This window comes from Xenopus tropicalis, chromosome 1, assembly GCF_000004195.4.
Source record: "Xenopus tropicalis strain Nigerian chromosome 1, UCB_Xtro_10.0, whole genome shotgun sequence".
Lineage (NCBI taxonomy): Eukaryota > Metazoa > Chordata > Amphibia > Anura > Pipidae > Xenopus > Xenopus tropicalis.
Genome location: NC_030677.2, coordinates 169,303,545 through 169,316,615, shown reverse-complemented (window position 1 = coordinate 169,316,615; position 13,071 = coordinate 169,303,545). Strand labels below are relative to the sequence as shown.

The 13,071-nt window shown below is 38.3% G+C and overlaps 1 protein-coding gene across 2 annotated transcripts in view; it reads left to right on the top strand.

The window, feature by feature from the left end:
- The window catches only part of prdm6 (PR domain 6), an 80,067-nt gene extending 72,032 nt beyond the window's left edge, over positions 1-8,035 (top strand). The window contains exons 8-9 of one of the 2 annotated variants that reach the window (XR_004220413.1): positions 2,290-2,413; positions 7,190-7,273. Coding sequence is in view for 1 of the 2 variants with exons in the window: in XM_002931726.5 (XP_002931772.5) it covers positions 7,190-7,304 (115 nt within the window). In the remaining variant the exon portion in view is untranslated. Of the gene's footprint in view, positions 1-2,289; positions 2,414-7,189 lie in introns of both variants that reach the window. The other variant, XM_002931726.5, reaches the window with a different exon arrangement.
- The last annotated feature ends 5,036 nt before the right edge of the window (positions 8,036-13,071 follow it).

The window sequence follows — 13,071 nt, the reverse complement described above, 5'->3', positions numbered from 1 at the left end:
TATCTGTTTATATATTTGTTTTTTGTTACTTCATCCTGTTTTCCAGGCACCCATAGGCACAAACTGTAATAAGGATACACAAAATCCATAATTTGGGGGTTAAGTTGAATAACGTACCAAGTCTGAATCAAGTTCATAATTGAGCAAGATCACCAAACATTTGCAGAATTTGAAAAAAAATGTCCTTACGTTTAGGGGTTTAATTGGGTGTTTAGGATTTGGATTTATTTTAGTGTAAGGATTAGGCTAAATCCCAATTCTTTCAAAAGGATCCATTGTGTAGGATTACTTGTTACACTTCACTTATTGCAATAGTTATACTATACATTGTATTTCAGTATCATAAGTCCCTCTCTTTCTAAAAACTCTTTCTAAAAAATTATATATATATAATGTGATATATTAGTGTATGATATATTAGTACATATAGCTGCATAATATGTTGGTTAAAGAGAACACTTTACACTTTTATATAAATGTATCCAATGGTATTAATTATAGGATACATGATTAGTAGGATTATATTGCCATAATAAGTGTGTAACTGAATATTTAGGGGCCTGGAGAAGAGGAAGGGGATGGGAATGAATCTAGCCATAGACAGGACAATATTAGCTGCTCACTTAGCCTCTCCAAACTGAGTTTCTAGCTAGACCTAAGTGTGGGGGTAAATCAACAGCTTTTCCGACCTATATCTAAATGAAAATCAGCAACACATCTTTTGGACAGGGTAACAAAAAAACATTAAACAAGAATGACAAAGGACTATTGATGGGGGCCACATTAATAGAATCAACCTAATATGGCCCAGCATGTGTAAGGAGCTACACATTTCAGGACCACCCCAGCTTTATTAGTCCATTTTCCTAGAGGTCCTGCCATTGCTTGCATATATGAAGTACACTATGGCCAAAAGTATTCGGATACCCCTTGTAAATTTCAGAATTGGCTATTTATGATACACCCATCACTGACCGAGCCACTGCATCATACAATTACAATCTGTGCTTTCTACTTAATGGCAACAGTTTATAGAAGGTCCTGCGTCAGCACTAATATGCCTCTGTGTACGAAACACAGTTTGCTGAGATTTGAACAGGAGAACTTGATTGGCCCTCAAAGAGCCCTGGCCTCAACCAAAATTAACATCTGTTGGATGAATTAGGACACCAACAAATAGAAACAAATCCCATCAAACAATGTTCCACTAGTGGTAGGCCTTTCCAAAAGAGTAGGGGTAAAGGCTCTTTTACCAGCATAGATCATAAAGACCGACTTCCTACATATACTCTTAGTTTTATAATGAGATTTTGGACAGGCAGGTAGTGTTTATGTATAGTGTTTATGTTTGACAGTGTATGAGGATTTTTTAATTGTTCTTATCATTTGGTAGTGTCAAAATTAAATTGCAGCTTAAGCAGCTACAATTGATGCCCCTATTATTTAGACATGTATGTTCTTAGAAGCCACGTGATCTAATTTCCCTGTCAAAAGCAGGACAAGAGATAAAAGTCAAGATATACAAGAAATGCATTCATTATCTGGAATCCCTCTCCATTAAATCTTATGGCACAAGTGGCTCTTTGCTGCCCAACGGTTTCAGAAACATTATGCAGCGAAAATAGGGTAACCATATAATAGATGTCTAATCAGGGGGCTAATGGTATGATCTTATAAGTAAGTTTGTATCTGCAAAAATATATTTATTTTCTCTTTACTGTCTGTTCTTTTTACTGCCTTGGCTGTGCAAGCAGACCCTGCCTATACCCTGGGTATGCTACTTCTTTTTCGATTTATTTGCTCATTGATTTGATTGGCTGACATGATTCAGACATTTGATTAATGACATGCAAATAATCTTGCTTTGTTTTTTCCCCCTCTTAAATGTGGAAAGGGTGCTTTGATGCAGCTAGCTTTTGTGGGTCTCACCTGGCTAAGGGTAGAACTTCATGGAAGTTATTTGACAGATTTTCTGGGTCAGACTTTATCTCACCCACAGGATCTTGTCATACAACCACATTGAGCAGTATGAGATTTGTGAGAAGCTTCAAAATCTGATCCTCCATGCTGTAAAGTAAAATCTGATGAGATAAAGTTGGACGCTCTCTGGTTTCCATGCATCTACATTCGACAGTCAATGTATCAAAACAAGCCAATCAGCCAATCAGACTCTATATTGTCAGATGAAAATGCAGCATGCAGTGTTCCCTTCCTACAGTCATGTGTCGGATGGCAATTCTTTCATGTAATCTACACATTAGATTGTAATATCAGTCCCATTGTTTTTAGAAATGTGCATCTACATCCGACTTGTACAGATCTGTTGAAGCGACCACATCAAACAAAATCTGCCATGTAGTTCTACCCGTAGGGGGACTGTGGGGGACTTAAGATGACAAGCACAGCTCACAAGGTAAAAATCTTGAAAACTCGATTTAAAAAAGTAAAAACCAATTGCAAAAATCTTTTTACTGACAGAAACGGTTCATGTACAGGCAGTTTAGCCAAGGTGAATATCCCTTTAACATGATTTAAATGGCTGACCAGCAACTATGGGCAGATAGAACTTTGTTTTATTTTAAGCAAACGTATTTGTGCTATTTTCCACAGAGGGAAGACTATGAGTTAAGCCCAGACACACATACGTCGCTATTCGTTATTGCGTTTGTGTTTAGTCATTTCCTAATGTTCCAGTAATGTTGTAATACAATAAAACTGTAACACAAGTTTAATTTCACACCTTCCTATCCAATATTACTGAAGTTCCAAAAAAAGTACTAAATACTTTGGTTCCAAGTTGTCATGCAATAAAAGGCAGTATATTTTGGCACTCCAATCCACTAACTAATCAGTTTTCTAATAAACAATCAGCAATACACTAATGTGTCATCAGCACTTCAGGCGCTCAGAGGGGATGATCTGCCCATAGACGTTAATGAATACACCAAAAATCATTATGCAATCAATACTTCTGAGTTATTTTCATTGAGCTGATAGGTCTGATACATTAAAGCTGACATTTTACATTTGTCAAGATCACAGTGCAGTTTTTTAACAGTGGAACAGGCTGCTAAGAATATTCCCAGAAAGACAATCAACGAATCACAACTTATTTATAATCATATGGCAATGTGGCCTAACGGCTCTATAAATAAATACATGTTCGGAAACAGAGTTCAGAGAAGCTTTTTAATGTATATTAAGAGCAATAAGTTATGTGTTGCTATGCAGAAGCATTAACATAGGGGGTTTAGAGTGAAAAACTGAAAGAAAAGAAGATTTAACGAGTTTGGAAAGTTTGACTTTTGTTGAATCTTCTAAAAGTGGAGTTTTCTGCCTGTGGCCTTCATCTGGCAATAGTATCACCTGGCAATAGTATCATCATGCCATAGTACGGCATCCCTTTTCCAGGTTCAAACAGCAAAGAGGCAAGGCTTTGTACAAAGTCTCATTCCAGGTGCTTAGATCTGATATTGACAGATTGCCTGCTCTGCCTATTAGCTGTCAGGTATTGCTGAGCAAGAAACCTGTTCTACTGACCTATATATCTGCAGCCATAAAACATTTTAAGGCATTTTAGAACTAAAAAGAAGTGTATTTCTACTGGGATTATTAACCATAGAATATGCACACAGGCACAGAATGGGATGCTTAAAACCCATTTTATATCCTTCCCTTGTACAATTCACTAATCTATCCATAACTTCATGCATTACATGTATCCATATAGTATTTAGAGCAGATACGTTATTGGGTATGCCCTTTATTCATTCACACACAAATGGAACAATCAGATATTGATGACTGAATTATAACACAGATGTGTCAACTGGAAGTAAATAAGACAAAAATAGTAGAGGTCATTTATTTTACAGCCCCTGGGCACAAGTGCAAGAACATCCCTTAGTGCTTATCTAAGTAACCTAGGGATCTTCTGCTCTCTGCAGTGAGCACCAGATCAAAAATCCAGTGTCAAGGGAAGCAGAAGCCCTGTACTTATTGGTACAACAGGCCCCTGATGCAGGCTGTACCTCCTGGAGTCCTGAAGCTTCCTAGCCTGCACATGTAAATGATGCTCAAGGTAGGGGTGGGTACTTAAAGGGATGCCTATGTGGTGCCCCCCGCTTCTCTTGTATCCTGTGCATTGGATCCAAGGGCCATACCACAGATCTCTGCACTGCATTTTATAGTGCAGAGTCCTGTGGCTATTCATGCATGGCAAAACACAATGGAAGTGCAAAAAAGTTGGGGGATTGCTGACTTTTATTGGCTTTGCAGATGAGGGCTGCTGTATTGGAACAGAGGTGAGGTCTGCTGCTGTGCTGAGTTTTGGCTCTGGGTTGATTCAAGTCATAGTGCCATCTGTGGAATGTTATGGGTATTCTTGTTGCTTTACACAGTCTAAAAAAAATACAGGAAGGATCAAGAGGTTCTAATGAAACTGACCTTAGTGTATGGGCATGGCAATGGGGCATGAACTGATATCAGTGATGAACAGTGTTTTGGAAGTGCAGCATAAAGGATAATGGTAAATACAAATTAGAGAATTATATTTCAGTGCAAGGCAAGGCGTGGGCTGGAAGACTTGGTCTTGTTTCATTGCTACTGATGTACTAGAAGGGCTCAGTGTGATTGGTTTGTCCCCAGCGGAATTGCACATCCATCAATATGCAAGGTCATTTTCCCAGCAACAGGCAAAAGGCCCTGAGTAAACCCTCGCAGCCAGATTCACAATGCAATTATCTTCTCCCATGTCTTGCACCTTAGGGTGAGAAAAGAACTCTGCTTATAGATGATGACACTGTGCGCATATTAATGACGGTCATTGATCCACCTGGTTCCAATGTTCCGTGAGTCCAGCAGTCCAAAACACTCTTGTTCTGCACACACGGCCCATTGGGCGCCCAAATCAGCAATAATTACAGCTTGTCCGCATCACAGATTTAGTCAGGTTTATCAGCACTGGACACTGATTCAGAATTCTGAATTGTAAACTGCCCCCTGAAAACTCCAGCTGTTATTATATTCACTATGAGTTTTTTTTTGTTTGAGATGAGAAACCATGTCCCCTTTATAAACAAATCATCATTACTGACACCTACATCACATTGTTATGATTGTAAATTCTTCCAGACAGGGTCATTTATTTTGAGTGTCGCCCATGTATTTATATAAGTAGACCTTATTGCTGTATTGAGTGATATGCATAAATGAGACTTGTGTTGTTTATTATGTATTTTAATGTATACTTTGCTAAATAACTGTCTACCGCCACATAAACATGAAATACTGAAAAATCTTTACAGGCTGTTAAGTTGTTCCATTAAAGAATTAATCATTGCTCAGAATAAAGCAATACATCTGACAATATGAGATCCCCTGCCATCTAGCCTGCTGTTTTAAATGGATATTATTCAGCATATTAGTTCATCGGATAATATGGTGCTTTAAGAAATATGTCCTGAGGCTATGTCGATAATAGTTCCGCTTAATGTTGGGAACATAAAACTAAATAGGAGCTAAGGCACCTTTATAATGTCTATCTGCGGTAATTATGTTACGCAATGGTTTTATTGGTGAGCTATGTGCATCACTAAAGATTCAGTGTAAAGACAACAATTATTCCTTTTAGCCCACATGTTTGTGTTTATTTTTACTATATTTTATGTGTATAACATAAAGGCTGCTAATATTTTTTATATTGGGGGGGAGGGGGTTGCATCAATATATTACACTTCTGTGACTTCCTGGTTCCTTCTACATTTCATATCTCCTCTTCCCTATTACCCTTCTCCCTTCTTCCACAAGTGCCTCCAACCTTCTATCCCTGTGGTACAATATAAATCTCAAACCCATCAATTCTGCCTTCACTGCAAACCATCGCCCCCCATTAATTGTGATATGGCTTCTAGAGTCATGTTTTTATGACCTGCTTGTGCTGAATCTCTGGCAGGATTGTAGGTGATTAAACATGTTTCATTATTTCCCAAAGCAAATCCTGTGCTACTTTTCTGTAGCAAGCAGAGATGCTTATTGTAGTCAGCTTTAAGCTGTCTAATGATTGGTAATTAACAGGTGAATATGGGCACCATGCTACCGCTCAATTCTTAGAGCTCCAAATTTCAATGTATTTCAGATATATATTATGTCCCAACACTCACCTATTAAAAATTAATTCCACCTTCAAAGATAATAAGCAAGAAGGCTAAATTAAAAAATGGTCACAATCCACTTTTTTTTTGCACAAGTTAATTTCTGTAATTCTCTGTTCTCCACTTTGGAGTGCAGAGACCTATAGCCAGCCCCATGCATACAGTGTGGCCTACATTTGGGCAGGAGGGGGGTGGCACAAAGGAGTCCATCCTTCCATCCCCAACGTGCCTGTTATCCAGATGTGCAAGTTAGGGGGTACCTGTAGATAGTGCAGAGTTTTGCCCACTGACACTGCATTGGATGCAAGGTGCAGGGCACAGCCAGTCCCCAGGCAGGCTAACTCTGTGCATGGGCACTATGGGCCCCACTCTTGCAGTTCTTACTACGTTAATGAGCTATGTTAATGAGCTCTAATGAGTCCTAGAAAAAAGGCAGCTTTTAGCTTTTGCAGCATTTTTTTTAAAATAAATATTATAGATAATACAATAATTCTTATTTTATTTACAGAATGTATGCTGCAGATCAAACATAAATGGCGCACTTATTTATCATTGTATTTTGTTTTTGAATCAGATTTCATACCTGCAGAATATATTACATATATAGTTTAGTGTGGACTTTGAATTCTTAATCGCAGAGTGTGAAAGTAGCAGGTGAAAATGTATTTGTCATCAGCATCTTTGCCGAGGTTAGAGAACAGACTGCAGAGCATCTACTTCTTTGATGGCTCACTCCTAAAAATCTCTTTTTGTTGGTTATTTATTTGATGTGACAATGATCTGAGCAGGGACAAGACAGGCCTCTCCTGAGAAATCACCTACCCCCCTTGCTATTGACAGATTTCTCTGATCTGAATCAGCGAGGCCATGCCCTATCATAGTCATCAAGCTTCTGCTAGTAACCACCAATTAAGCCTTTTGGGATGGTGAAATCTAAAGCCCTTTTAAATGTCTCTTTACATTAGAGAGGATAAGAAAAACCCTGTCACCCTAAAGAGAAGACTAAAGTTCTTAATTTTCTCTGTTGTCTCCACTAGGTGCGAGAGGTGTGATAGGAGCTTCACACAGGCCACCCAGCTGAGTCGACATCAGAGGATGCCCAACGAATGTAAGCCGATAACAGAAAGCACAGAATCAATTGAAGTGGATTAACTGATTGACTGGCTGGAATTAAACTGCAAGAAAAGTCATGATTAAATGTCACGGACACTTAAGCAAAACCAAAGATTTCCTCTGAACAACTTTCAATCAGTCCAAGAAAACCAAAAGCAGTAATAAAATAAGTAAGATGTTAAGAGATATTGATCCTGGCATGGACTAGAGACCAGGAGAGACATTATTTATTTATGAGTGGGGGTGAAACATATTTCAAAGGACAAGGGGACTTAACCTTTTCAGTCCCATCACACACACACACACACACACACATATATATAGCTTTATTTCTAAATATCTTTTTATAATAAAAAGAAAAAAATTGTTATTTAATACCAAAGTGAAGGCTCTGCTACAATCTTCATCCTCCGGCAACGTTTATGGCTAGAAATGCACATGGACAAGGTTGCACTTTTTTTTTTGTAGCATGAATTCATTCTTCTCGAACCAGGACTTGGGGAAGCTTCGGGCTTGGAGAAAGTCCATTTTCTAAGCATTGTTTTCTCTCGACAAGGTGATAAAAGACACTCGCCAGGACGGTGTAATGACAGGTACCATGTCTGAGGTACTGACTCTCAGCCTAATGATGACATTGACTTCCATCATCTACTGAAGCTAGTTACAACTCAAACTTTGTGCACTTTTCATGTAAACAGTTTCATAGACATTGTTTGTGATGATGTAGGATAATTTGGGACTAAACATGTTGCAATATTCCAAAATAAATATCTATATATATATATATGTTTAGAAATTTAATTAGTTTGTTATTTTAAAAAAATTGATGGAGTCTTTAAAAAGGCAAAAAATGTTTGCATTTTTTTTTACAAAAATCAGAATGGGGAGAACATAGGCACTGGGTGAAAAGCCTTGTGTGATAATTCAGTTATACAGCAGAACGCACTTGCGTCAGGGCACATCCACTAATGATCAGACTATATAACACAACTTTTACTATTTGCTTTTATTGTTTAGTTTATTTTAATATTACGTGGCCCCATTTCAGGATGCGCTGAGGTATATATTGGTGGTAGGTGCATTTGTGTGAAGTTAGCACAGCTGTTAGGGAAAAGGTGTGGTGAATCCCTGCAATTAATAGCCTAAATTCTATGCCTCCGCTACAAACGCGTGCCAAGGTATAAAGCTGCAGTGGTAGGCACACAATCCCATTAGAAGTATTGATGGAGCTCTGAATGGGAGGTATCAGTAGCATTTTTAACTACTTCTAACGCCCATACCAATATGCAGAGGTATATGATTTAAGGTAGTAGGTGCTTAGTAAAAGGGGGACGGCTTTTCAATCGACTTAAGTCTAGCTGCATTCCAAGGTACAATGTCCAGCTGGTAGGCACCAGATTACACTGAGAATGTTGGTGAATAAATTGCCACATAAGGAGTTAAAAATACTTTTATTCTAAACCACCACACCAACATGCTGAAATATACAGCTCACAGTAGTAGGTACGTTGTGAAAATATAACCCCAAGAAACAGGGATATGAAAGGGGTATTAGGGGTTGGCCTATCAGAACCTTAGGCCACTAAACTTCTGAAGTTTAAGCCTTTGGATATATACTAAATAAACATTTATGTAAGGGTTATTTAGAACTCTGACCCCATTCCCAAAAGTGCCAAGGCAACAATATACAGAAGATGAGTGAATAAGGTGCTAACACCAAGCAATTGTAATTGATATATTTGGGTTTACAATTATTTTTTATAGTAAAATGTTATAAAAATATAAGAAAAAATCTTTTATATAAAAATGCGAACAACAACAAAAAACAAAAACAGAAAAAAAGGTGATTTTAAAGGTGACAGAAAGGCATTTTGGCATTTAATTGCCAATAGATTTGGCACATTAGTGCAAGCTAGAACTCTCTATTTAATCTGTAGAAAGCTTTACCATACCTGAGTAAATAGCCCTAGAGACTCCCTCTGTTTGTTTAAGATTGCAGCTGCCATTTAAGCTTGTTCCCAGTAACTTCCATGCTGCAGATCTGGCTTCTGGTAGCTCAGATTACACAGCATAGTTGGGAGGGGGAGCTAGAGATGATGGGAGGGGGAGGAGGAAAAAGGACGGGTAGTGGAGAGAGGAAGTTGGACACAGAAGAACATGTATATAAAAAAGGAGAAAATAAATCCTTTGTTTCTTTTGATAGAGGACTCAGTGCAGCTTTTCTGTGAGTGCTTATGGCTGTATTTACATAGACCAAGCTTTCAGTACTTGGTTTTTACCTTTCCTTCTCCTTTAAGAGCAAGTAATAACAGTTATGTTTTTGGAGGGAATGTAATAAAAGTTGGAAATGAAAAAATTTTTGCTAAGCAAAAATTTTTGTCTCTGTGCAAACAAATTTGCCTATGCACGAATTTAATATAATTTTTGTGAACACAGAGGCTGTTTAGCGACCACTTTTGACAGTGGAAGGAAGTTCACAAACGTTAGTTTGCGTCAGGGCGCAGTGTGTGTAATAAAACTTCTTACTGAAAACGTTATGTTTGCTCCAAAAGATTGCGCCACTTTCAAGCATGCCTTAAAAAGTTTGTAATGTGCAATAAGATTCCCATTGCAATAACAGTATAATATAGAATATTACATTGCGAAAATGTTACAACTTTTATTACATTCCCCTGATAGTCTGACCCTACGTGGATGTGCCCTGATGCAGGGGAGTTCTGCTAGCTCTTTGTCTGGGTATAAGTGCTGTTATCTTTCACTTCATTTTCTATGCTGTATTTACTAAATCAGATTGGAACGGGATATTTCCAGGCACCTGCTTTATCTGCATTATATTCTTTGTTCATGTAAGTAGGAAAAGCAATTATATGCCTCTTAAAAAAACTAAATGACATCAACCAACTCTAAGGAAACAATAGCTTCTGGTAGCCATGTTATCATCATGGAGCACAAAGAGTTTAGCTTTCCCTGTATGTGGCGCTGTGTTCAGCATTGCTGTGTATAGGAGAATACATGGGAACCCCTGCAACACTCCAAGCTTGGGCCACAAGGCAGGAGGGAGCCATGGGCGCAGGTCATTTAGTTCATAGGGCTCTATGGGTCATGATTCTGCAGATTCCTTTAGTTATTCTCTACTTGTCTCTAGCCCAAGGTCAATTTACCCCACAAACAAAGGGAGAGGGCACATGTAATTCTTAGTTGGCCATCACCCTGCTCCATTTATTTAAAAAAAAACAAAGGTACAAGCTTTTGTAGGCAACCCATTTCCTCGTATGCAGAATTCTTATGAAGGGAGTTGCCCATAAAAGTTTGTGTCTTCATTTTTTGCTTCACAATAAATACCAAGAACTCTGTATATCTGCCTTTGTTCATGGTTTACATTGGTGCAAATTAGCTGGGGGTTGAGCACTGGTCTTAATTGAGTAAAGGTAACCATATACGGGCAGATTTAAGCTGCCAATTTGGCCCCTTCAGACCAGTTCACCAGCCTATATGCCTGTGTATGGGGGCCCTCCGATGGGCCTACCCAACCAATATATGACCAAAAATCGACTAGCTGTTAATCAAGCAAGTTTGATTTTCCCATCAGATCGAGGACCACATCAACCCGTGGTACTACCCCCGACATCCTATATCCCCTTTGTTGTGTTCTCCAATGCTATGGAATGCTGCAATATCATTGGTCAGATAAGTAGGCCTGTTTCCAGCACTGGATGGTGAACCAATCCTGTTTGCATGCAAATATGTGTATGCACCTGAAATATCAACGCTCATTGGCAGAAACATGCAAGCCATCTTTAGTTTTTTTAATAAAGTTAATTTGATGTGTACATTTCTACAGAGAGATATAGTATCGATGGATCCACTTTTTAATTCCAGTAAAGTTCCCCCAATAGACCTCTGTATTTTCCTAAAACCCTAGTGATAAGTTGCAGCACAGACTGTCCCCATAGTTCTACCTTAAATTCACAAATAACATTTTTAAGTAAATATAAAATTAAAAAAAAATCCATTATAATAAAGTACAGATTTAGGGAGGGAATGAAGGCATTATAAGTCACTAGTGATATCTACTTATTTGTCCAGGAAATATGTAAATTGTCGGGTTCAGTTGCTGTATATAGGGACTAGACATAGCTTATCACTTCCGCCAAAATTCGCCGTGGAAAAATTTGATGCGCGTCAAAAAAATTTGTTGCATGTGAAACTGGGTGCAGTCGCGTCAAAAAAAGGGCGCAGTTGTGTAAAAAAACTGCAGGTGACAAAAAAAAAGACGCTGGTGACCCAAAAAGATGCGGGCGACAAATGTGCTTCTCAAATTTTTCGCTGTTTCGCAAATTTTCTTGCTCTTTCGTGAATTTTATGGTGAAGCGAAACGGGACAGATTCACTAATCACTAGTCAGGACATCCATGTGCCACACAAATCCAAATGTTCTATGTCATATTTAAAGTCTAAGTGCCGGCTCACTCGCGTAATCATGGGGGATTTATCACATTTTAGGAATCTGTGGAATTAAATAAAAGTATGATGTTTTTGGCTGATTAATGGTAAGGAAGTTCAGTTCTTTATTAGCTATAGAGAAATCCCTGGGTGCCTCCCCAATAAGCATGAAACTGAGCTAGAAAATTCTCAGCGAGATCAACTTCTTTAATTCAATAAAAAAACAACACTGTGTGGAATTCAGACACCCTTTACTTCATATAATAAACACATATAATTCATTAGAAACTAGCCGGTTTACTCTAGAATCAACTGATTATACAAACAGTAGAAAAGATATGCAATAGAAAACTATTATAACTGCTTAGAACCCCTCAATTCATGAAAAATTTATCCAAAAATGAATAAAATACATAAATGAAATGTGCCAAGAGTCTGATGTTGCAGTGTTCTAAATATCCATTTCTTTGTTAGATTATTGTTAGTTGATTGGATTCCTGGTGTACAACCCCCTTCCTTCCTGTCTTTCTCCAGCTGAAAGTGTGATCATCTTCTAAAAACTAATGTTTCTGGTCTATATATTCAGCTTATGTGTCTTTAGGGTGAAGACACACGGAGCTACTTCGTAGCAGCTACTTGTCATGGCTGCCATAGACAATACTGAGAATTGGCTCTGCTAAAACACACATAGAAACAGTTATCAGTAAATGATCAGCATTGTCTATTTCAGTAGCCATGACAAGTAGCTGCTACTAGTAGCTCCGTGTGTCTTCATCCTTAATGTAATGTTGTGCAGATGGTCCTCTGTGTTAAGTTTCCCTTTATCTATAAGTGCTATAGAATGGCCTGTCCCTTATGTCTCTATATATATCTACTTAGATCTATGGATATAGGTCACTGGGCAACAACCAATTTCCCCTGCTCTTGCCTCTCACCCAAACCTTGCCAATCTGCACAGAAATTCTTTGATCAGTTATGGCCACTCATTCTTAAGTAACCAAGAGCTGTAAAATGGGATTGCTGGGAGGCGCAATGACACTCATAAGAGTGAAAGTAACCATTTGTAAACACAATGTGTACTTGGAATATTACTAAAACCAATAGGTTTTTGCACAAAAACATTGTCAACGTACAGTTTCTATTAAACCTTCTCATACATATTTGCCCTTCTACACCTAAAAGACAAGGGACACTCCTTTGAAAATAGCAACGTCCAAATTTTGGACAAAGAAGACCGCTGGTCTGAAAGAGGTGTAAAAGAGGCCATTCATGTCAAAGTGGAGAAACCATCCCTTAACAGAGGCGGGGGACTTCGACACCATCTGTCTGCTACATACAATGCTGTTCTAACATCTGTACCCCGG